A 25,783-nucleotide genomic window follows, 5' to 3' on the forward strand; every position below is an offset into this window, starting at 1 on the left:
TCCTCAGGCTTAATGGTACACACCCACGGCGGGGGATTGGCCAGGGTGCATAACTCCTTTTCAAAGGCTAACTACTACTCGACTTTTTTTAATGATTATTTAGCGCGGTTAATTTGTTTAATTTTTTTTTCTAGTGAATTTCCACGGGAACGTTTCCCTCGATACACCTCGGTCGTGGATTGTGGTGTCCGTGGCGTCCGAACGCAATGGAGGATTCCACAGATATCCGGCTGATGTGCTCTCTGGCGAGGGGGTCATGAGATAAAGCGACATTACTAAATATTATAGTCAAGCCAGGACGGAGTACACCTCGCGTTACAAAGCGGTTGAAACCTGAGGAGAGCTCAATCTAATGATGCGAATCCAGACTATCTCGCCCAAGTTCGTCAGTATTTTGAAGCGAAACCTTCACTACGCTAGGTAAAGACAGTTTCGCGGTGGCCCCAAGCTTCACCTTCAAATGACCTTCAGCTTCGAAAACAAAGGAAAGGCGCATAACCTGTCCCCACGGGCAGTGGACACCTTAGTCGTCCTTAAAGCTACGAAACCGATGAAGAACGGACGATTCGAAAGCAAAGACGCAATAACTGGCCCCCTGGAACAGTGGACACCTTAGTCGTGCACCCATGCAGCGGGAGCTTCGAAAGCAAGGAAAGACGGATAACTGCCCCCTTTGAACAGTGGACGACAAAGTAGTGTTTTAAGGTACGTGGCAGTATTGAAAGATGTGCGCTGCATGCGTTGGCTATGACAACGCTGTGCCAGAAACGCGGAGCTGAAGCCATAGGCCGTCGGCGTTCGTTGTGTTCATTGGCGTTGGCGTTGAGGACGTTTTAGACTCCGCTGATTTTAAGGAAAGGCAGAGTGCGCAAAAACTGGCTCCCTGGGTCAGTGGACGCCTGAAACGCGCTTATAGGTACGTGGGGTAATGTGAGAGAGATGTGGGCTGCATGCGTTAGCGCTGACAACGTTGTGGCAGACACGCGGAACTGCTGCAATAGGCCGCAGCGTTTATTGGGTGAGCAAACTCACGCTATCAACCATTAACTGCCACCTGCCAGGGTGGCAGGGTGGGCGCGCTGCCTATCCAGTGTCTCAAACGCACTCAACGTTACAAAGGCCAAGCCACGTTAGTTGCCCGATACGCCATAACTCTAGCTCTCTAACCAGATCCAGTAGTAGTTAAACCGCAGCTAATTTTTTCATCCTACATCCCCAGCACAATGCAGCCAGTGTCACCATGCGCAAGCGATCTGTACAACTGTGCACCATGGACAGTCCCGCCATTCCCTCCTCTACCCCGTCCTCTTGAGAGGAGACCGTGTGGGCCCTGCGGACCTCGAGTGCCAGACTGCCCTGCCTTTTCGGACCGGTTTCGAGGCTGCCTCCGGAGGGCTGCTGGACTATAGAAGGCCGCCTACAGAGGACATCAGCGGTCGAATTTCTTTGGAGGAGAAATTCTAGAGGCCCGTGTACTGTGCGATGTCAGTGCACGTTAAGGAACCCCAGGTGGTCGAAATTTCCGGAGCCCTTCTCTACGGCGTCTCTCATAGCCTGAGTCGCTTTGGGACGTTAAACCCCATAAACCAAACCAAACCGTCATTTTCTTTCTCTCCGTCCACCTCAGGTGCACACGCGCGTACCTGTGAAAAGGTCAGCCTGTAACCCTACTCTGCGCTGTGCGTATCCTGCACTCAGGCGCGCATGCGCTGACGCCTAACGTCGCGAAGCGAGTCCACATCATTTACACAGCTAACGCTATAGGTGTACAAACGGGCTTCGGTGAGAGCCCACCTCACCAACGCAGGTCTAAACTCTCCTGCATAACGGCCTCGTCGCGGTGGCTCAGTGGTCACGGCTGCTGACACGAACGACGCGGGTTCGATCCCGGCCGCGGTGGCCGAATTTCGATGGAGGCGAAATTCTAGAGGCCCGTGTACTGTGCGATGTCAGTGCACGTTAAAGAACCCCAGGTGGTCGAAATTTCCGGAGCCCTTCACTACGGCGTCCCTCATAGCCTGAGTTGTTTTGGGACGTTAACCCACCATAAACCAACCCAAATCTCCTGGATAACGGAAAAGCGCCAATGTATACTCACAGCCGTATCGATAGCCTCGAAGAATAGATGGGCCGCTATGGAAGCGTCATCGAGATAAGCAGATTAGAAAGGAATACCTACTGCACAAAAAAAACACTGCATGCAGCAGTGTAATTCAGGCCGGCGAAGCACAGGTTTACCAGCGTGCGTTTGGTACAAAAATTCAGGGAGCACTTTGACTGTCTAAAGCGCGTAGAGGCGAAAGCGTTTTCGCACCCCTTTGCCTATGTGACACTGGTGACGTCATAACTGGATGACGTCACACATGATTGATGACGAAGTAATGACAAATTACGTATTAATGACTAATTACTGATTAATCACTCAGCACTAATTGACCGCCAATTAACGACGCTTAAGCTTCGCCTTTAGGAGTGGAACGCGACAGCGTGCTGTAGCGCTGCCAGGGAGTCCAAGGAACGCCACGTCCTGTTCGGCGCAATGCCTTGCCCTTTGAACGCAACGCTTTTTGAAGGAAATGGCGCAGTACTTTTCTGTCATCTCGGTGGACACCCGAACCGCACCGTACAGGAAGGGAGGAAGTGTGAGTGAAAGAAGAAAGAGCGGCCGTAATGAAGGAACTGAAAATTGTATTTGAGGAAAGGAAATTACGCAATAACTGTCCGACATATCTCGGTGGACACCCGTCAAAACGCGGACGCATCTGCCGACACGGCTGCCGACACAGATTGCTAACGACAGCATGGGGCATTAAAGGCTTTCGCCTTAAAAAAAGAAGATAACCCTCTAGAAGTTTCTAAACAAAGGAAAGCTGATATAAAAGATAAAAGCAGCAACTGGCGGAGACGCGACACCGGCGGCGGCGACGCCCCGTGGCTGACGCAAAAAGGGCAATATGCGGGCGGGCAGTTACCCTCGGAAATACGCGCAAGCACGATGTACGGGGTCGGCGCTCGTCCTCTGAATGACGTTTTTGCCGGAGCACGCAGCGTTCAGGCGCGCGTGGTCTCTCTTAGCTAAGGGCACCGGCCTGCAGTGCGCCAAGCCGGTCGTCAGCGGTGCTGGCGCGCCGCTACCCGCCCGCTTTTGTCCTTGCTTTCGCGCTCCCGCCGCCACCTGTTGCGTCACCACGATGGCACCACCACGCTTTATGCGAAGCCTAGCGCCAAAAATAAGCGTATATAAAAAAAAAAGCGCTGAAGACGCCTCGCTGCAGCCATCGTGGCTTTGCGTTTGGGTGATCTCTCATCTCGTTTCCCCCCTCCCCTTCTTTTTTTTTTCAAGCTTTAATGCCAGCATTTTTCACGCCCCTTCAACATGGTACTCCACGCGTGCACAATTACCTTGCGCGCTGCGTACGCTCTCTACCCGGCTTTAGTTTATATTTTTGTTTTATTTCCGGCGGGTTGCGGGAAATAGTTTAAACACTTGCACTGACACAGGTGGTGTTCGCTGCTGTCAGTGCATCGCTGCTGCCGCTGCTGCTGCTGCAGTTTGTGTATAACGACGCGAGAAATGCTATATACAAAAAGTGGTATAAAAAAAATTAAGTGGTGCAAAAAAAAAATTAAAGAGGATACCCGCCGCGGAGGCTCAGTGGTCAGGCCCTCGTCTACCGAGCCGGAGTACCCGGGTTCGAACCCGGCCGCGTTTCGATGGAGGCGAAACGCAAGAGGCGCCCGTGTGCTGTGCGATGTCGGTGCACGTTAAAGATCCCCAGGTGGTCGAAATTATTCCGGAGACCTCCACTATACGGCACCTCTTTCTTCCTGTCTTCTTTCACTCCCACCTTCCTCCCTTTACGGCGCGGTTCAGGTGTCCGCCGACATATGCGAGACAGATACTGCGGCACTTCCTTTCCTGAAAAACAAATTCAAAAAATTAAAGCCGAGTGTCGAGCACTAAGCGTTGTCGCTGGTGGGGGCACACGACAGAGCTGGAACCGCACGAAACTGGGAACAGGGTGATTATCGTTCCAGCGAGGGCGTACATTTGCAATCGCCTATAGTAACGAACAGTATGCTGCACCGCATAACGTGTATGTATGATTGAGAAGCCCACACAGTCAACAGGCAAAGCTACCACAGCGAAGATTCCTAGTGAACAGAAAGGAGCCGGGAGGGGGAAAAAAGAAAGGCCGTGCTGCTGATGCAGCTCCAAAATTCGGGTTCAAAGGGGCACTGCATTAGGAATGCACAAGCTACAGCATTACGACTTGCATAAGCCAGATACTATACCAAACGTTCTTACAGCGCCCATAGCATTCGCAGAACCGAGCCCAATAAACATTCTGTCTACGGACATCAGGCAATAATGTTAATAGAATCATAAGCACTAACCATGCGGGAGATATGGAGAAAGAGAAGCTACGGAGAAGTTGAAGGCGCCCGGCAATTACGTCTTTATAGCCGTAGCTTCGTTACAGCCCGCGTTGACCAAGCTTTTAAGAGTAATCAACATTCCTTCTTTATATCCAATATTTCGTTATAAACCGTTTCGTTATAACGAGGTTCGACTGTATATCCACTGCTCACGAGGTATAAGCTTACTAGTGTGGAGGTATACACCACTACGCTACAGTCTCCGCTATCCTAACCCCTCTAACGTTTGCTCGGGTTTGTCAGTTAAGCCCGCGAACAACACGCGCACAGAGTATGCCGACTTCGATGGTAAATAAATACGCTGAGAGATATGCCAGCCAATGTCAGAGCGTGCGCAGTTTTGAATCACACCCATTTTTGTGTCCCATGTCATAGCAAAATTATTTAAGATATCCGTAGCGCGTTGCATCTGATTTTCATGCATTTATCTCTCAGCTCGTTGCATTAACACGGAGACCATACCGAATAGCGCCAGATATATCAGGCAACTATACGAATACGACTATACCGCTGCACGGCACCCACAGTTTCCCATAGCGGCAAGAGGCGAGAATTTCGGGAGATGTGACAATACCTGGACATGTGACAATACATGAAGGTGTGACAATATATTAACGTGCGACAATATCTGAAGGTGTGACATATCTGAAGAGGTAACAATATCTGGAGAGACCGCAATTTCAGGAAAGGCGTAACTTCAGGACAGGCGGTAAGTTCGGAAGAGGTGATAATTTCATGGGAGGCGACAATTTCGGGAGAGGTGATCATTTCGGGAGAGGTGGAAGCACGAGCCCGCGACGCACTGCGTTCTCGGTGAAATTCCACCGCGTAACATAATGACTCCGAACAGTCGCACTGGCCGTGCACGTACCTCGCAAATAAAGTGGGCGGGCAGTGGCACACAGCCCAGACAACGAAGCTTACTTTCTCAAGACATTCTCCGTCGACCAGGGTGTCTTGAAACGTTCCGCACATTCCTTCGCCGCAGTAGAGCACGTACCGGCGATTGCGCGCATAGTTGCCGCCTCGAGAACGTGCTAAACGCGTGACTCGATTACGAACGCGCGGGACACTTCTCGGTCGACGCGACCGCATTACGCGCGAGCTGTATTCGTAGTGCAGGAGGGGTCGCGCTGGCATCTACCACACAGCTCCGTAATTCTGGTCCGACTTGTACGGAACTGACCACAACCAGCTGTTGCAATGGCTCATTCAGGACGTCCTTTTCGCCAAGGAACTAATTTCCCGCATGGCAGAACACGAAATCCACCGCGGGAGCTGCCGGATGAGTAGGAAGGAGGTCGCGGGGTCGAATCCCAGCAGTGTTTCGTTGGTTTTTGGTTGGTTTTTGTTGGGCTTTACGGCACAGAAGCAACAAACGCTATGATGCGCCCGACACAAGGTTAAAATGCCTTGTGTTAAAGGAGATACCTACAGCTTGTTTAAAATACTGGTTTTTTTAAGAAACTTGAAAATAATTAAAAAATAATCAACAAGCTCTGGATCACCTAAAAGCAATATGGGGAGTAATGGGATGTATCCATAGTAGAATGTTTTAAAATACTCTTTTTCTTAGTTGTTCAAGTTTTGTACATGAAACGGTGGAGGCGAAATGCAAAAACGTCCGTAAGCTGCGAGATGGGAGCGCACGTTAACCAAAAACGCATTGCGGTCGAAATTTCTCCGCAGCCATCGACTATACGGACACTCTTTCTCTCCTAATATCACACCCACCCTCCTCCCTTCACTCACGGCGCGGTTGAGGTGTCCAGCTACTGCGCTCTTCGTCGCGGTTGAGGTGTCCACCGAGAAGTGAGACAGCTACTGCGCCTTTCATTTCCTGAGAAGCAATATTTGCTTTTGTCCATCTTCTATTTCGTCGTTCCTGAGCGCAGTATCCACCGCCTTGCTCGTCACCACGTATGCCAACCAGTACAATCTCGTCATAGCAAAAGAAGAACGGGGGTGCCCACTTCCCAATTCACGCACCGGAAAGGAAGGGGAGGACTTCATCGAGCCCAGACCGCAGAAACACGCACACATACACGTGCCGACCGCAAGACACGCCACGGATGGGCGCACTTCGCAGTGACAAGCACGCCGAATGACAAGTCACTTCCCAGAAAGAAGGTGGAGGTGATGGCGGCGTTCCATTTCGGCGCAAATATTTGCCACATCCTTTGAAGCCGGCTACACAACGATGCGTCTGCTGCGTGCGTGCAAGGTACACACACGCGTGTACGCATATACACCTGTCCCGGGAGCGTGCACACACGCGACGGCGACTACGCCCCAGAGCAGCTGATGAGCGCCCGGCCGCAATCCCTTTTGCTCTGTCCCCACCGCGTGTCGCGAGAAGCGACGAACACGGGCCACGCCCTGTGCTACGTCACACCAAGCCTGTCAAAGAAACATGCGCCTCGCCCCTTTGCTTGTGGCACGACGAGCCGACAGTGACCGCGTTTTTTTGTTGTTGTTGTTTTTTGTTTTTTGCACGCGCGAGGCTCGGCGTGGAATGAACATAGCGGGCCGCGAGTTTTGGCGCACCGATGGTTGCTCGCTGGGTAAGTAAATTCTCGCTTCGCTCTGTGCGTACACTCTAAACACGAATACACCTATAAGGATGTAAAAACGGAGTAAGCTGTTCTCTACTGCGCTCCCTTATATGAAAGGGTGTGCACTATACAGAACAGCTATTCATTTCTATATAGAGAGCAATTGTAACATAATCTTCAGAACGAGCTCGCAAGTCTGTAGGCGAAACCTTAGTTTCGACCGCAAATGGCCGAAATACATGTACCCCTCCCCACCCCCCACCCCTCTACTATAAGCTACCCACGAAGCAAACATCAGATGGTTCTGGCGAGACGCGTTCTCGCGTCCTTTGGTACACACCTAAATTGAGACAAAGAACAAAAATATGCGAGAAAGATTGGAAGCAAAAGAAACACCGAAATATGTGAGACAGTTACTGCGTCACTTCCTTCCCCCAAAACCAATTTCCAAGACCCGCACTGGTCAACTGCGTAATTGGTAACACTCGCTTTTCTTTTCTTCGTTCTGGAACCATCCGCATTGGCATTTGCAATACCCAGTCATACAAATACGCAGGCATACTTTAAACTGGAATTAGCGTACATCGGTGGAAAAATAGAGTAAGCGCGCTCCTCTAGCATACTCCACTTTGTAATAGGGAGTGTGCTAGAGGACAGTTTACTCCCTCTTTATTCCTTTCTGTTTAGAGTGAAGAAGCACTCCCATTCAATGCGGACTACGTGACGTCAAACTTTTTTAGAGCGCAGCTCTTTGGCGTCCGTTCCTGGGTTTCGCGTCGTCGTCGGCCTCGTAACCAGCTCCGCCCCCCTTTCATCCCCCCAGCGCTAGCAGCGACCGACTGATACCGCTGGATGCCGCTGACGCCGCTAGAGAGTCAAGATAACGTGACTGCATAGAACACCGTCGCCGCCATGCAGAAAGAGGAGGAAAGGGTCCCCCCCCCCCCCCCCCTGTTCTTGTGTGGCGGATAGGGTGCTCTTCAGTTGCCGACGCGCCGGTTATTTCACGTAGGCCCCGGCACGTCGACGAATACGTGACCACCTTCCCACGGCTAGACCTGGTTCTTAGCGCTGCGGAAGCGAGGGTATCATATTGTTTGTGTCGGCATCGGCGGCGTTGTCCCTGAAACCAACTCCGCAGCTGGGGTTGACTCACTATCGAAAAGGTGAAACAGCTTATTTGCTGCGCTCAAATTTCGCATTAGGAAGTAACGTAATCGTCGGTATTTTTTTTCTTTCGCCAGCTCCGCTTAAGCGTGCCGTTAATATCCCGCCAGAAACGACGCGGTTAAAGGTGTTCGTCCATTCACAGTTGACAAAAAGACCTCCCGGCGGGCGACTTCTGAAGATGCCCGGCAGAGAGAACGTTTTTCATCATCATCATCAGCCTGACAACTCCCACTGCAGGGCAAAAGCCTCTCCCACGTCTCTCCAATTAACCCTGTCCTTTGCCAGTTGCGGCCATCGTGTCCCCGCATAATTTCTTAATATCATCCGCCCACCTAATTTTCTGCTGACCCATGCTACGCTTGCCTTCCCTTGGAATCCACTCCGCTAGCCTCAAGGGCCAGCGGCTATCTTGCCTTCGCATTGCATGCCCTGCCCAAGCCCATTTCTTCCTCCTGATTTCCACTATGATGTCATTAACCCGCGTTTTTTTTCCTCACCCCCTCCTCCCGCTTCCGATCTCTTAACGTTACACCTAACCGCTACAATTAACCGTTACAATTAACCGCTACTTTGTATGAGTCGATCCATGGGCCACACGCGGTCCCCTGCTCTTTTCCGGTGCGCGAGTCACTGACACGCCCGATTCGTGGGTTTCCTTCCAGGAAAAAGATTCTCGCAGGTCACACGACACGTGACGACCAGCGACAATGCCAGCGCAATGCCACCGCGAGACATACATCTGCCAAAACAAACTTCGGCCTCTAAGGTCGGCCTCCGCGTCATCACACGGATGCAGAGAAGAGAGAAGGTTCGGAAGGCGACAGAGCTCTATGTATCCACTCCAGATATGCGCACCGCTCCTCTTTGCGCCGCTAAGTGCCCCCTCCATATGCCCTGTTGTTCGCGCAATCGCGGCAAGTGGTGGTAGGAAATGGCAGGGCGCCGATACGATCGGCACGCAACGCGAGGCATATTCCGGCGCTCCTACTCCGCGGCAAGAATTCTTCCAGCGTCCACTTCGGAGCACGCCGATTGAAGTTGGGGCAAGCCAAGAATTGGGCGGAGGTGACGGCTATAGGAGGTATTCACATGACGTCATCCGCAAGGGGCGCTAGCGGCCGGCGCGGCATTCGCCATGTTGGTGGTCGCGCGGCCGCCGCAGCCAGCCGCAGCGTTTGAATAGCTGGTGATGGGTGAAATGTGAGTGTATTTCGCGTCTCGCCGCACGTAATTTCTGTCCGACCCGTGCCGCCGCGTGACTGAGTGAATACTTCGTGAACTGTGCGAAGCAGAAAAGAGCGGGCACGCTCAGAAGGTTCTACTTTGTGAAAAGGTCGACCCCCCCGTAGGAATGCGGAGGCACTGGCATGGTGTGCGACGTATACAAGACTGCCGCCGCGCGTTGAATTCACCGGTATCGAGGCCCACCTTGTGCACGGCTTAAGTTTGCTGGCGGGCCAAGGAATTAAAGGATATAAACCTATGAGAGGGTGCAATTACTTGACAAGCGGGTGAGTCTAAGAGCCGTGCTGTGGGTGCCGACGTCCGCGGTGCCGACGGCCGAAGTGCCGTTTTTGAAGAGGTGAGTAATTCGAAGGGTCTGTTCACTTAGCTGTAGCTTAACTTGTCACCTCTACCTGCTGAAAGTGACGTGTTACAACTGAATCTAGCGGAATGGCTGCACACTGCGTTGCTGCGAAAACGGTCTTGTGCATACGGAGCAGCGCTACGTAGCTACAATCAAAACTGCAAAACATTCTCGCTGTGTATGCCGTTCGTGCTGCGAGCGCATGGCAGTATTTGTTCTGTCGGGTAAATAAGGCAGCTATGACGTTTTGCCTTTCTGCTGAAAGACCGTACGTCTGAGAAGCGTCAGCAGTTCGCGGACTACAGCTAGGCGCTTGAATTATCAATTTCTGCGGTGGCAGTTCTGGAATTTCGGTAATTAATCGTGCTGTTTATCCACGATGTGCCCTGCATGACTAGCTGACAGTTATCAACTGATATTAAAAGCTGCAAGTTGTGTACGTTCTTGCGTGCAGCGCAGCCAGCCAGTTTTGCTGCCGAGTTGAGGCAGCTCGGTTATGTCACGGCGCAGAAGAATTCTGCTGCAAACTTCATGCACAATACGCGCTCCACAAAGATAAGTGGTCGCTGACGTATTCAACAACGTACAAATATGTTACGGATCACTAACAGTTCAGGCCGGGTACCTCACGGCGCACCGTGACACTGCGCGAGCTCGCCTGAAACGACCGCAAACATGGCGCGCCTGCCGCGACGACGCTCGCGCCGTCTGGTAGCGCGGCCTCAGTGAATACCTCCTATATACGTGACGGCAGCTGAGTCGTTATTAAGGCGAAAGCCTTTAATGGCTCATTCTGCCGTCCGTCCGTCCGGCGTTACATCCAGCGCCTGGGGTGACTCATCGACGAGCGCAGCTGACGTCATCAAACGGATGACGGATGTCCATCAGATATGTGAGAGACAGTTACTGCGTAATTTCCTTTCCTCAAATACAAATTTCATTTTCTTCATTACGGCCCCTCTTTCTTCTTTCACTACCACTTCCTCCCTTCCTGTACGGTGCGATTCAAGTGCGGAAAACGCTTTCGCCTCTACGCACTTTAGACAGTCAAAGTGCCACCTGAATTTTTTATTCCGCCACGTCATCTTGGCTGATATATACTACATCTGCCATTGCACACATCATTGTAGTATAATGGTGGTGGTGCGAATTTGCAAACAGGACTAGACTTTTCGGCAAAAGCTCCGCCCAAGTCACTGGTTTAAATTGGTGTGTCTCTACCACTGTAGAGAAGGACACACTTAGGGGCACCCTTAACCATATTCTCAGAGAAGAAAATGCAAAAGCATTTAGCCTAATGTTCTCCAACGCCTAATGAGTGTCTAATTATGTTTAATGTCCAATGGGTGTCTAATGAGTGAAAAAGGATTTAGTCTAATGTTCTCCAATGTCTTGTGAGTGTCTAATGTCGTTGCAATTTTTCCGCCAGAACATCAGTTGGAACCGGTTCCACTGCCCTTATATTGTATGTATGGCTCATCAGCTACTACACTGTTCCAGTACCTTCCACTGGATTATCATGTGGGATTATACTCATCCGACCCGTAATCCACCTAAATCCATTTTCTGTGGTACATGGGCTTATACTTCCAAATTTTCGGGGCTCTCACATTTTAAACTTAGGCGCACGCGCAGAGCCCACGGACCTCTCTCAACCAATGACGCAATTTCGTGCGGGATTTCTCGGTGCTCTCTGATAGGTCAATCGGGGACACGTGACCCTATGGCGTCATCCACAATGTCGTTATTTTTTTTTAACGGAGAAGCAGGAAACTGAATGACAACTATCCCAAAACTAAATGCTATCCCATTAAAAAGTAAGTTGTAAAGTAAGTAGTAAAGTAAGTTGTAAGCACTCCGACCGGCTGAGGATGCCGCCAGGAGTCTGCACCTAAGCTGACCATCCGAACCCTAGGGCCCTGCCCCGAGGTTTAAGCTCGGTCTATTCGGCTGGCCAAATAGCTCTCTTTCTCTCTCTCTCTTTCTGCAAATTCTGGAGTACATCACCCCGAAGCTACACACTTACGCTATGAAGGAAGCCGTAGTGGAGGTGCTTCCTATTGGTTTCGAGCACATGGGGTTCTTTAACGTGAGCTGACATCGCGCAGCACACGGGCCTTTTTGTATTTCGCCTCCACCGAAGTACGGCCGCCGGGGCCGTATTTTGCAAGTTTTTACACTCGCCACAAAATACACGTTAAAGAAGGAACCCCAAGTGGTCGAAATTTCCGGAGCCCTCCACTACGGCGTCGCTCATAGCCTGAGTCGCTTTGGGACGTTAAACACCAATAAAACCAAAACCAAAAAACCAAAACTTTTTTTTTTTTTGAGTGACCCTACCCGCCACGATTTGCGTGCGAGCTTACGCGTTTCAAAACCCTCCGTTGAGGGTGTATGCCAAGCGCAGCGGCCGAAGGAGCTACACAGAAAGTATTTCACCATTCATAAGAGGAACAAGTGGCGGCGAGCCGCTCCCGCTTAGCATCTTCGGCACGACTCTCGCGGGTGCGGCCGTCTGGCGCAATCACGTTGGTGGCGACGAAGGGAGCCTGTCCGCACACACCCTCTCGTTCCTTGGCAGCCGCATTCTCCTTCGCTCGGCCCGCTCAAATTGCGAATGCCTTAAGCCTTAAGCAAATACCGACGCGAGTGACGTCACTGGAGAAGAGAGCTCCGTCCCATATCCGACATAAAACGAGGCTCGATCGCGGCGGTCAGCAGGTGAGCAGCGCGCACGATCTATTGCGTCATCGTACAGGTTCCCAAGCTACGCAACGTCATCAACGGCTTCGCGTCCGTTTTAAGGCGAGGACGTCAGTACCCCCATGTTGAAACAAAAATTCAGGGGGCACATTGACTGTCTGAAGTGTTTGGTTTATTGGTTTATTGGGGTTTAACGTCCCAAAGCAACTTAGGCTATGAGGGACGCCGTAGTGAAGGTCTCCGGAAATTTCGACCACCTGGGGTTCTTTAACGTGCACTGACATCGCACAGTACACGGGCCTCTAGAATTTCGCCTCCATCGAAATTCGGCCGCCGCGGCCGGGATCGAACCCGCGTCTTTGGGGTCAGCAGTCGAGCGCCGCAACCACTGGGCCACCGCGGCGGGGCTGTCTGAAGTGTGTAGGGGCGAAAGCGTTTTCCGCACCACTCTGGCTGCCTCTGTGGCACTGGTGACGTCACTACTTGATTACGTAGCACATAATTAATGACCAATTGCAAATTACCAATCAATGGCTAATCACTGATTAATGACTGAATACTAATTAACTGCTAATTAATGGCGCTTAAGCTTCGCCTTTAGGAGTGGAACACGACAGCGCGTTGTAGCGCTGCCAGGGAGTTAAATAGCAGTTAAATTAATGACTGGTCGCGAGATGGTTGCTCGCGAAGAGCAAACTGAGTCTCACAATGAGCCCCACGGTGGCAGCACTTGTCATCGCAGGGCCGTGGCGCATCGCTTAACCAATGCACCACTGGGCCGATACGGGTACGAAGACTCCCAGGGATCTGTGAACGTTAAGCAGCGAATGAACAAATCCACAAGGCCACGTGACCAAAGTGGCCCGCGCCTGCCTCGTAGGTTGCTTCTGCGCGCATTTGTCGCGGATATTTCGCTCACGGTCAACGACACCGACGACGGCGCCGGATTTTCTGTGACACGAGCTCCCTAACGCTATCGGGTTAAATGCCCGAGTCGCTTCGTACAGCCTGAAAGCGAGAGAGGGAATTCCCCTCTCCCAGGAGTAACGGGCGACGGAAAGGGGCGTCTCCGTAAAATGGGGCGGCCGCGTTCCGTGCGTTGACGGGACACGTTAAAGGTATACCCCTGCAGTTGGTCGAAATTATTCCGGATCCCTCCACCATACAGCACCTCTTTCTCGCTTCTTTCACTCCATTCTTTATCTCTCCCTCACGGCGCGGCTGAGGTGTCCACTGGGGAGTAAGACAGACTTACTGCATCTTCCTGTCCCTCAAAAAAAAAAAAAAACTAAAACTTCCTTCGTAAAGCCGCAAGCAACTTCTTTTCCTTGCGTCCAGGTTTGTCTTTTTATGCGTAGCATATTGCAATCACTCAGTTCAGCCCTTGGGCGCGGCCGGGCAGCCACCAAACCACGTGACGTGACGTCACGTGGTGACGTGACGTCACCAAACCACTTTAAAGAATACAAAAAAAAAAAGAACGGCTGAGCATGGTGGCGGTTGCCACCGCTCCGTTTCAAAGGGGGCGCTCCATCCATCCATCCATACGTCACGGAGGAAAAGCTGCTGAAAAAATCGAGTGCCGCCAAGCAATACCTCGCGCAAAAAGACCGCGCAATATGCAACGCATTCTTGGCTTAACCAAGCTAAGCCTGGGCATCTTCTTTTTTTCTTTGCCAAACAGCTAGACGCGCTTTACTACGTACGACTACGCGCACAGAAACACCACACACCCCGAAGAAAACACCCACAAGACACCGCGCGGCGAGGCCAACGGCCACTCTTTCCTGGCACACACGCGATGTCAGCGACGCGTGAAAACCGCTGAAGGCACTGGCGGAGAACGCAAGCAACAGGAGTCATTAGGACCATCGATTGGGAGGCGAATGTGGCGTGCGAAGGAACGATAGGAAAAAAGTAAGACGCTACATGCATGTCCGTAACCGGTGCCGCGCATGTATTCAGTTATAACCACACCATATAGAGCGCTCCGGTTAATGATAACCTAACCCGTCCTAACGGCAAGGCAAGGTACTCGTTTCTGTTTGGAGGGATGCAAACGCACAACCCACCAATAAATTGTGCTTTTTGCACCACGCTAAACTGAAAAAATTCAGGGGGGCACTTTGTTGACCTAAAGTGCTTTGAGGCGAAAGCCTTAAGCGCGGTGTTGCTGCTTGTGTTGCTGCGGTGCTGCGGTGTTGTCGCTGCTGACACTGATGTGTGGTTAATATGTTAATTAAGTACACAATTGTTCGTGAATCTTAAGTGCTGGAGACACTGGAGGGCGTTTGGGACGCATCAGTCTGATTCGACGCCTTTCTCCAAACACTCTCCAGCGTCTTAGACAAGGAAAACTACATATGCGTTGGCAGGGAATAGCGTAGCCATTAGCACGCTCTGCTACGGAACGGAAGGATGGTGGTTCCAATCCCATCGTGCACGAAGTTTTTTTGTTTTTTTTCTGGGCTGACTAGAAAAGCGTGACACCTCCGCTGACAACCTTCTGCTGACAACCTTCTGTCGACAACGATGAGGCATTAAAGGCTTTTGCGATAAAGGAGTAAAAAAAGGAAGTAAACTGCCCTGTAGGCGTTAGTGGACAGCTTATTCCCTTTTTGCTCCTATCTGTTTAGAGTGAAGCAAAAGCACCCCTCCCCCCCCAACGGTGTTCGCAGTTATCCCTTGTTTTCGCCGGGAACGCCACGGTTTTCGCGGCTTTCCCTCTGCAGCGCTCGGCCAGTGACGATGACGATGACTCCCGTGGTCGCGGAGGAGGAGCACAGTATTTCTTTTTCGCGCCATTATCGCGCATACGCGTTCCCCGCTTTCGACCTCGGCAGGCGTGTAGGAAGCTCGGCACGCCGCCAGGCAAACGAGCGGCACGCACTATGCGGTTACACAAACAACGACATTTGCAACACAGCCCACACAATGCGCACGAACACAGCACGCAGCGCCGCCGGCCACTCGTGATGAGCATTGCAGCACGGAGTTGAGGGATGCCGGAAACGACCGGAGTAAGGTAAAGAAAAATGCGAAGGAAAGGTAAGCGAAAGGGAAGTCCTAAAAGAGCAGTAAAGTTTCATCATCACCATCAGCCTGACAACACCCACTGCAAGACAAAGGCCCGAATCTCACGCAAGAAGAGGAAGTGCGGTGTTCGTTCACCCATTCGCTGCGGCTCATTCACCCGCACCGTCGAGGCCCGGATGACGCTGAAGGGGCTTATGCAGTTGAACCTCGGTATAACAAAATTGAAGGGGCCCGGAGGTTACTTCGCTATAGCCGTAGCTTCGTTATAGCCAGTGTTGGCCGAGCTTACAAGATGAATTGTCATTTGTTCGTTATATCCATTATTTCGTTATAAAGCACTTCGCTATAACGAGTTCGACTGTAGTACGTTTCTCTCGTGCCTTCGGTGATGTTCTTCGCAGTGACATCACGCATGCGCAAAATGCATCGCCATTTTGTGCATCCTCCGTCATACGCAAACGCCATCTGTCGACCCAAACCGGAGTCGTCTTTTAAGGGCCGGTATGTCACTGAACGTAAGCAAAGAATTTTACATGGCACAGGTTCCCCGAACAGGTTCTAAAAGCACTACGCGTCCACCCCACGCGCGCTCCTGACGTCATAATCTCATCGAAGATAACACAAATGGCACGCCGCGAGCGGTAGACTACACAAACTGCACAAACACATAGACTACACAAACTGCGAAGACATTGCCCGCGTTTTCGCAAACCCTTAACTGCAAACGAACGCCCTACACCGTTAAAAAGCTATAGCCGGCATTATGTTGAACGCTGTAAACCGCACAATAAAAAAAGAAATAGTAAGAGCGAAGCCGGTTAGCGAGAGACGATGTTCGCGTCGAGCTAGTCGCAAAATGCCAGCAGCTTCTAAATAAATCGGCGCCGTATACACAGGCGCATTCATACATAGGCGCGGCGCATTCAGCACGGAAAAATTCCGCGCGCGCGCCGAAGATCAAAAAGCGCAAAGTAAAAAAAAAACTGCGTCTGACGTCGAAGAGATCGGAACTTCGCAGCAGTACGCAGCCGCTGTACTATCGAGAGAAAGAATGAAAGAAAAAAAAAGAAAACAACAAAGAAAGATAGGCGTACCGAGTTCCACGTCCGAAATCTACATGGGGAGGTTGAAAGAGATTAGACAAGCGGGGGCTATGAAACGGGTACGCGCAAGTGTCAGGAGCAGTGGAGCGCTGGGAATTGCGTGCACTGCGCGCGCCTTGTATTGGACATTCTCCTTCCTCTCATTGCCCTCCTCCACCCATAGCTCCTTGATAAGCGGCCGCGGCATGCGCCGAACAGAAGAACGACGGTAAGAAGAAAAAAATCTTGATCCTGGTTACGCAGTGCATTCCAGTATATTGCGCAATACGCAAGTATACGCCCAGTGCTGAGTGCACGCAGCCAAGACAAATAGGCTGAGCGTAGGACTATATGGCATGGTGTGTGTATATATATATATATATATATATATATATATATATATATATATATATATATAGCACAATAAGGTAAACGTACTTGGTTGCTAGTTTAAATAATATGCGAAATTGAGAAACGCTTCTTTTAAGCAGACGTTTATTGGGCAGGCTCTGTCCGAAACGTCAACTCCCAATAAACGTTTGTTTAAAAGAAGCGTTTCTCAATTTCGCATATTATATATATATATATATCAAAAGCGATTTTTTCGCCGCCGCGGTGGCTCAGTGGCTATGGTGCTCGGCTGCTGACCCAAAAGACGCGGATTCGATCCCGGCCGCGGCGGCTGGAATTTCTTTGGAGGAGAAATTCTAGAGGCCCGTGTACTGTGCGATGTCAGTGCACGTTAAAGAACCCCAGGTGGTCGAAATTTCCGGAGCCCTCCACTACGGCGTTTCTCATAGCCTTAGTCGCTTTGGGACGTTAAACCCCATAAACCAAACCAAAAGCGATTTTTTGGGGGGGAGCTGACTGATCAATATCAAATCAAGTCACCACAAATTGAAAAACAGGATTGAATGCACGACGTTTCGCATGGAGGGCCAGCCTATATATATATATATATATATATATATATATATATATATATATATATATATATATATATATATATATATATATATATATACATACATGAAGACGTTGGTATCTTAGCTTAGAACAACTTAATGACATTTCGGCCTTCATTAAATTGTTCATTAAATTGTTGCTATTAAACTGTTTAAGCTACAAACGTCTTTATATATTTTTGCGTATTTTTCTAGCCGAGCCCAAGCAAGTTCTATAGATATATATATATATATATATATATATATATATATATATATATATATATAGAAATTGAGAAATTGAGAAACGCTTCATTTAGGTAAACATTTATTGGGAGTCGGCGTTTAGGACAGAGCCTGTCCTTTTTCAGGACCTCTAGCAACCCAGTACGTTTATCTTTTTGTGCTATATATATAGCGCTCGCATGTCAGGCGCCGTCCTCTGCAGGGCACGGGCCTCAGCCACTGACCTCCAGTAATCCCTTTCCTGGGCCAGCCGGGGCTTTGATATGCAAGTTTGGTGGAACGCGGCAAATAGAATGGCTAATTTAGTCATAATTTTTTATTTTTCATTTCAATTTCCGTTTCGTGATCCGTGGGTCTTCATGTCTGTCGTGGCAAACAATTATACAGCGAAATATGCGGCAGAAAATTTGAAAAAGAAAACGCTGTCTTTATGCGCGGTCGATCGAAAACCGTGCGAATCGCACTACTGATATATGGTTCCAGCGCGTCGCGGATTCTGCCGCTTTCCGGTGATGCAGCACCGCCATTTTAATATCACTGTGTGTGGCAGTGAAGAGGAGCGATCAGGGCTCCCAATGATAGCAACGCCACATTTCTCTGACCAAAATCGAAAAGAAAACGAGGCTATAAACGAGGCAAACGAAGCAACAAACCTTAAGGCTAATTTTCTCAGTTTCTCACTTTTTCTGCGATTGCTATTGCACATCCAAGGAGGATCAGCTAGGTCACGTGACTTTGTGACGTCATCACAACCTGCCCGCCGGATTGTGAGTAAACTGAGCACCGTGATAGGTGGCAGTTAAGTTAACGATTGGTCGTTAATGATTGGTCGCGAGATCGGAAGAGCACGCCACTGCGCCAGGAGCGGTACGAGGACTGCCAGGGATCTATGGAGAATGCGAAGCCGAGAATGACAAATTCCGCATCCATGGTCATTAACCCACTGACGCCACCGCGGCATACAACTGAGGCGGAGCTCAAGTTTCCCACGAACGCCGAGACGTTCCGGAGTGCAATAAAGCTCTCTGTTTTTCCTTGTACACGAGAAATACTTCTTGAAAATTATTTGCGCAAAAAAAAACGTTTCCATGTAAATATGCATGACACTTTATATGTGCGCTGGGATCTAAAAAAATAAAGAACTAACACTCTAACACTAACAGCTTTATATTGCACAGAACAGGGCTTTGTGAATACAAAAAAAAAAAACTCACACAGTTTCACCATAGTTACTTAACGCACCGGGGATAACTTTACGAGGGTACTAATTATAGTTACTCACTGACTATAAACAAGAAGGGATCGAATTTCGGTGGAGGCGAAATTCTAGAGGCCCGTGTACTGTGCGATGTCAGTGCACATTAAAGAACCCTAGGCGGTCGAAATCTCCGGAGCCCTTCACTACGATGTCCCTCAAAGCCTGAGTCGCTTTGGGGCGTTAATCTCACATAACTTATAAGCCAAACTAAAATGCACTTTTGAAATACGCGTGAAGTTACATGCATGCGCCAGATTTGGTCAGATTCCATGCAAAAATAACAACAGTAGTTTTAATTTCCGTGTCCCCCTTTAAGAATATAACGCAGTATGTTTAGCGCGCTAGCCAAAGTAAACAAAACTGGGCCGAAGTCAATGCACGGCATTACGCATATATGAGGCTCGCTCACGACTACGGCAGCCAGGCCTTCGCATGAGACGAAGGGAACTGAGTCAGTGTGGCCGCCCTTGGCCGCTTTCTCCTCGTTCAATCAGGACAGAACGCGCTTCGCTGCGAAGTGTGCGCCGAAATCGTCGTTCAAACGGCGCAGAATAAAATTAGGGCTAAAAACGGGAACCCGCCGCGGTGGCTCAGTGGTTAGGGCGCTCGTCTACCGAGCCAAAGTACCCGGGTTCGAACCCGACCGCGTCGGCAGTGTTTCGATGGAGGCGAAACGCAAGAGGCGCCTGTGTGCTTTGCGATGTCAGTGCACGTTAAAGATCCCCAGGTGATCGAAATTATTCCGGAGACCTCCGCTGCGGCACCTCTTTCTTCTTTCACTCCCACCTTCCTCCCTTCCCTTACGGCGCGGTTGGGATGTCCGCCGAGATGTGGGAGACAGTGCGCCATTTTTCTTTCCTCAAAAACCAACTTTCAATTTTTTTTTTTTTTTCAAAAACGGGAGAAGCAGCGTCTGGCTCGTATTCTGAAAGTGGCCACTAAGTGGACACGCGCCCATGCATATATAACAGGTCCGCGCCGACAGATTGATAGCCCCGTACGCGGAGGCGACGAAAGCTGACCCGTCTTCCTTCTTGCGTCATCTCGGCTGTAATTGCACTCGCCGCTTCATCATTAACTGCAGCGTAAATTAAACATAATGTAGAAGACCAGAGCTATAAATATACTACGTTATTTGTACCAAAGGCTTCGAGAGCACAAACAAACGGCTGGATCCCATTTTAAACTTGGGGGCGGGGGGGCTTCTATACTCAACAAACGCGATCTGAGCAACATGGCACAGGGTATACGTTTGAGTTCAGCAAATCGCGGTGGCTCAGTGATTATGGCGCACGGCTGCTGACCCGGAAGACGCGGGTACGATACAGGCCGCGGCGGCCCAATTTCAATGGAGGCGCAATTCTAGAGGCCCGTGTGCTGTGCAATGTCAGTGCACGTTAAAGAGCCCCAGGTGGTCGAAATTATTCCGGAGCCCTTCACTACGGCGCCCCTTACAGCCTGAGTCGCTTTGGGAGGTTAGACTCCCATAAACCTAAACAGATAACGCGTCCACTTAGTGAACACTTCCCGAATGTAGGCCCCCGTGCAGTACGCAGACGGCCTCTTGTCCATCGTCTATTGCACCGTTTGAACGACGAATCCGAATCAAATTCACCCGACTTCCCATAACGCCTAAATACGTGCTGTTCGGTGTAGTACGCCGGCCGTTACACGTGGCAGCAAATGATGAAGACTTCCCGCGGGGGAAAAAGATACAAGCGTACTCAACGAAATGGACCGCTCGGGTGTAACTGTCGGGGCAGCTGGGCAGCCAAGTTGCAGCTGCCCGGACACGCGCGCGACATGCGCGGCCGGGTTACGAGAAGTGACGATCGTGACAAGAGAGACAGGCCGCCGTCCTCGCCCGCAAGGCCTTGCGCGAGCACGGCAGGCGGCGAACCGAACGGACGGCGGCGCGCCCGGCTAGTTCCGCCCGCGCGGTTAGGACGCGATCCGCATGAGCAATGATCTGGCCATACCAGGATGGACTGGAGCCGGCGCGCAAGCTGGCTATATACGGATAGTTATCACCGACACAGCCGCGCGCCGACTCTAGACGGACACAGTCGACCTGCACAACGGGCGGACTTCGACAAGGACTGTACGCAGAGCCCGTGAACACAGACTACATGGAGGTCGCAGATATTCGGGTATCGACTAGAATTACTGTCAGCACTGCCTGCGGGCACCGACTACGACTGTCCTCAGAGTCTGTTCTCAGAGTCTGTTCTCAGAGTCTGTTCTCAGAGTCTGTTCTCAAAGTCTGTTCTCAGAGTCTGTTCCAGAGTCTGTTCTCAGAGTCTGTTCTCAGAGTCTGTTCTCAGAGTCTGTTCTCAGAGTCTGTTCTCAGAGTCCGTCCTCAGTATCCGTCCTCAGTATCCGTCCTCAGTATCCGTCCTCAGAGTCCGTCCTCAGAGTCTGTTCTCAGAGTCCGTCCACAGAGTCCGTCCTCAGAGTCTGTCCGCAGGGACTGTCCGCAGAGTCCGTCCGCAGAGTCGGTCCTCAGAACGGCTGGGCATAGATACGAAGACTGTCCGCACAGCCCGTCGGTCTCGGACCCGTTTAAAGGGAGGGGGACGGGGGGGATTGCGCAACAAACCAAGTGATAGAGACCAGTACAGTACTAGTGACGGGCCTTGTTAGCTTAACTCGCTCCTTCGTCACGACGTGCCGACGAGTTTAGCACCTCAGTGGCCGCAAGGCGAACCACGGGCTCGAATGTAGAGTCATCTATCCGCGACATTTGGCAAAAGGCCGAAAGTGCAATGGTTACATCCGTGCCTAAGCGTAACGGGTGCGGGGTAGGTGGTCACTTGACCACTGAAGCGCCCGACAGTTATCAGCTGCCCTTTCGGAAGCAGGAAGCGGATGGCCAACAACTAAAACTACGTCGCTTCGGTGAAGATCTGTCGTGCTAACATTGCGACGAACGGAGAGAAAGAAAGAAAGAAAGAAAGAAAGAAAGAAAGAAAGAAAGAAAGAAAGAAAGAAAGAAAGAAAGAAAGAAAGAAAGAAAGAAAGAAAGAAAGAAAGAAAGAAAGAAAGAAAGAAAGAAAGAAAGAAAGAAAGAAAGAAAGAAAGAAAGGAAGAAAGAAAAAGCTCCATACAGAAAAACCGGGAGACGGGACAGCGCGCCTCGCCTCGTCAACGCCGCCGCACAAAGGCTGTCACCAACCCGGCGCCACACGTCACCTAACCCGAGTCGCCCGGCGCTCCACCGTACGCAAACGTTCAGCGGTCGCTAATGAACGATGGAGGAAAAGTACAACGAGCGTGACACAAAAACAAGGCAGAGAGAGAGAGAAAGAGAGAGGGAGAGCCCTAACTACTGCACCTTAACGTCCCCACCCAGTCAGACACGTGCGCGTCGCGCACATTGCCCCCGTCTCCTGCAACGCGCGACACCCCGACCAGCCAAGCGCAGGCAGCAGTCAAGTTCCCAGCCAAGTAGGATATCGAACAGCCGACCTCCTGTATAAGCGGCCGATATATTCCGCGTACACGCTGCGACGGGACTACGACACGGGCGTACGCACGCACGCACGCACGCATAGATGGCCTGCTTTGATTGGCGCGGCGGAGCAAGTACAACGAGCTCTCCTTCTCTTTCATTCTGTCTAGGGGGCAGATATCGTACACACACACACGCATGGGAGTCTTCGGGGCGAAAGACAGATACGCGCCTTTAACGCGTCTGCGCTGCCGTAGCATTTCACCGAGGAAGCAGCAACGCCGAAGCTGAAGTGTAAACTAAACTAGCAAGCCCACCCTTCGATCCCCCGTGCACGCGAGACAGTCTCAACAATGGCACGCCGCGCCGGGGAAGATTAATCTGCGCTGGTCGCAGCGGACGGGCACAAGCAGGCAATCGGCCGCATAGCGCGGGAGTCGCCACCTGCTGCAGCCGCCGCCTCCCCGCCTGCCAAGGATTCCTCCGAGTCGACGCACGCCTCGAGAGACAGCGCGCGCGCGCGGGCAAGAAAGTGGGACGCCTCCGAGTCGGGGAAGGAAAAGCAAACGAGAAATTAACAGGACTGACTCAACCCGCAAGGGAAACCGAAAGGAGGGTGCTTTCGCCGTGGCGAGAAAGCACGCTGGAGGGCGGAAAAGAAAGAAAAAATAAATAAAACTTGCGAGACAGGCTATGAGGCAGAGTTGTAGCGGCGACGTACAGAGGCGAGTCTGCGCCCTCGCCACAGCAGCTCCCATATGCGATGTCAGGACGCCCCCTACAAAACCCGAGCTTCACACCCATACAGGGCCCCGGGCGTCACACATATGAAGCGCCGCTGGTTCACATCGACGCTTCATGCTACACGTTCGAGGGTTCTCTGAGTATCCTCGCCCTAGCGCAGTCTGTAAAGCAGACGCTAAGAGCCAGACACGTGATCCGGTTGTAGCTGTCGCGATGCTTGTCGAAGCGGGGAGAGCACTAAAGCGCTTGCGGTCACGAAAATCCTTCGTGAACGTCGTTCACCCCCCTGCCTAACAGGGAGTGAACATGCCAACAGCTGCACGAAGCGTAAAAGAACGGTCTAACGGTGTGCTCCCAAAAAGAGCAAAGTGACAGGCACATTGAAGCGTACGACTGTAAACTGCTGTGGCCGTCGAAATAGGGCCACCACGCGAGCGGTCGCCCATACACGGACACCGCATACTACCGCCGGCCGATCGAGGCAGACCGAAGTGGCGGCTCGGCAGGTATGCGCGCGAGGCACACATACACACACACGCACACACACGCTAAGCTCGGACGGAGCCGGTTTGTCGGCCTCGTCCTTTCGCTGATGACGACGGTGGACGCAGAGGGGGGTCACCACACACGCGCGCACGCCTGACCGCCGCTTTCACCCATACCTGCGCCGTCCTCGCCGTCGTCGTAGCAGTCGTTGGGCGGCTGACGGTCCTCGACGCGCTGCTGCTGGTGTCGGTGGTCGACGAACGTCGCCGGCGGCTCCTCATCCTCGGCGGGCGGGGCTTCGACGCGGATCTCGGGCACCGAACTGAGCTCGGGGCCGCGCCCGGACGCCGGCTCCGGGCGGAGCGTGAACGAACGGCTCTTGCGGCCGAACAGGCGCATGCTGCCACCACCACTGTGCAGCGCGACGGCGCCGACGCTGCTTCCCTGCTTTTTTTTCCCTTTCGCGCCGCTCTGGACACGCGGCGAGTGCACGGCGGCGGCGGCGTCGACGCGACGTCGCGCCGACGTCACCGGCGACGTCGCCGCGAGCCCCCACCACCTAGCGGCCGAGCAGCGCGTCGCGCGCTCCGCCGAAGCGCGCTTTTCGAGTCGCGAGAGGCGGCACGTCACGGCGTACGTGGCTACTACTGCTTCTGCGGCAGCTCCACACCATACTGCAAGCCGATGGCGAGAGGTGTGTCCGCCAGAGGCTACGTCAAGCTCCGCCGGCAGCGGAGGCGAAGCGAGACGAGCGAGCCAGCGGGGAATCCGCCCGCCACTGCCGACGCGGGAAAAAAACTCTCTCCGTTCTTCCCTGGCGGGCCTGACGGAACAACACAACCAGATCCACTCTGAACGGGAGCAAGCCGTTTCTGTGCGTGAATGCTCCCGCGTACACCGCTGACTGCGTCGAGACCACGTCTTCGCGTCCCTTCGTGGTTTCCACTGGTATTCAATGTCGTAAGCGGCCGCGGAGAGCCGGAAACGCTTGACAGCAACGACTGTGCCGTATACACTCTGGTTTGGTTTGTAGGGTTTACCGTCCCAAAGCGACTCAGGCTATGAGGGACGCCGTAGTGGAGGGCTCCGGAAATTTCGACCACCTGGGGTTCCTTAACGTGCACTGACATCGCACAGTACACGGGCCTCTAGAATTTCAACCTGAAACACGCATAGTGAGCATATATAGCCGGTCCTGTGAATGCCAAAGCCGCAGTGCTCGGACGGCGAGGTCGGAACCAACCTCCGTAGTTCGTCCGTGGGACAAACTACCCTGTATGCAAGGAAGTGCGAAAGCACTGAACGCTCTCGAAGCAGCTATACGTTCGGGAAGGCGGTGAATACCAAAGTGGAAACGTTCCAACGGTCACGCAGGCGTCGCAAGCTTCGTTAGGCGGAGTACGTGAATGTAGAAGGTCGAGGCTCTTGCCAACTGACGAGCGACTCCCCTTCACTGCGCACGTCGACAGCACAGAGTCCTTTGCGGCCCAACTGTCTCTTCCGGTTCGGGACTGCCGACGCATCAAACACCAGCAAAAAAAAGGGGGCGACCAGAGCGCCGCATAAACCGAAAATTAAAATAAAGAAACGAGGTTTAATCGAATTTCCGTTCGGCTTTCCATCGCGCACGAGAGACGGAGAAGTCCAAACGAGGGTAAGAAAAATAAAAAAACATGAGCGAGTCTTCCACAATTTCATCCTGCAGCTGTTTCACCGCCACACCGGGCTATATATAGAAGGGCGCTTAGCTCCCGAACGCGGTCTCGCGGTTTCGATCCCGGCGACGACGGCTGCATTTCGACGGGGCCCCAATTCAAAGGTTCTCAGGCATTGAAACGAGATTTCGGTACGCGTCGAACAACTCCAGCTCTTCGAAATTAACCGCGAACCCTTCGCTATACGGCATCCTTCAGAGCTGGTCGCGTTGCTTGCGGGCGAAGAAGTGTTTTCTTTTCTCTTTTTTTTTGCGATTTTAAAATTAGTGAAACTGGTAGTGCGTCGAAATCAAAGTCAGTGCGGACGTGTTCCGTCAAATCATAATTAAAACCCTCCGCCCTTTGTTCCAAGCCTTTATTTCAAA

General features: G+C 51.8%; 1 protein-coding gene across 2 annotated transcripts in view; it reads right to left on the minus strand.

The window, feature by feature from the left end:
- Positions 1–25,783, minus strand: part of Pka-R2 (cAMP-dependent protein kinase type II regulatory subunit) — a 133,680-nt gene that overhangs the window by 53,208 nt on the left and 54,689 nt on the right. Inside the window, exon 1 of one of the 2 annotated variants that reach the window (XM_089552728.1) lies at positions 23,880–24,203. The exons of the other annotated variant lie outside the window; for it this stretch is intronic. Within the exon in view, the coding sequence (XP_089408854.1) occupies positions 23,880–24,102 (223 nt within the window). The 5' untranslated portion in view covers positions 24,103–24,203. Of the gene's footprint in view, positions 1–23,879; positions 24,204–25,783 lie in introns of those variants that run through there. 2 annotated transcript variants of the gene reach the window in all.

This window comes from Amblyomma mixtum, chromosome 7, assembly GCF_055824585.1.
Source record: "Amblyomma mixtum isolate Tamu chromosome 7, ASM5582458v1, whole genome shotgun sequence".
NCBI classification, from domain to species: Eukaryota; Metazoa; Arthropoda; class Arachnida; order Ixodida; family Ixodidae; genus Amblyomma; species Amblyomma mixtum.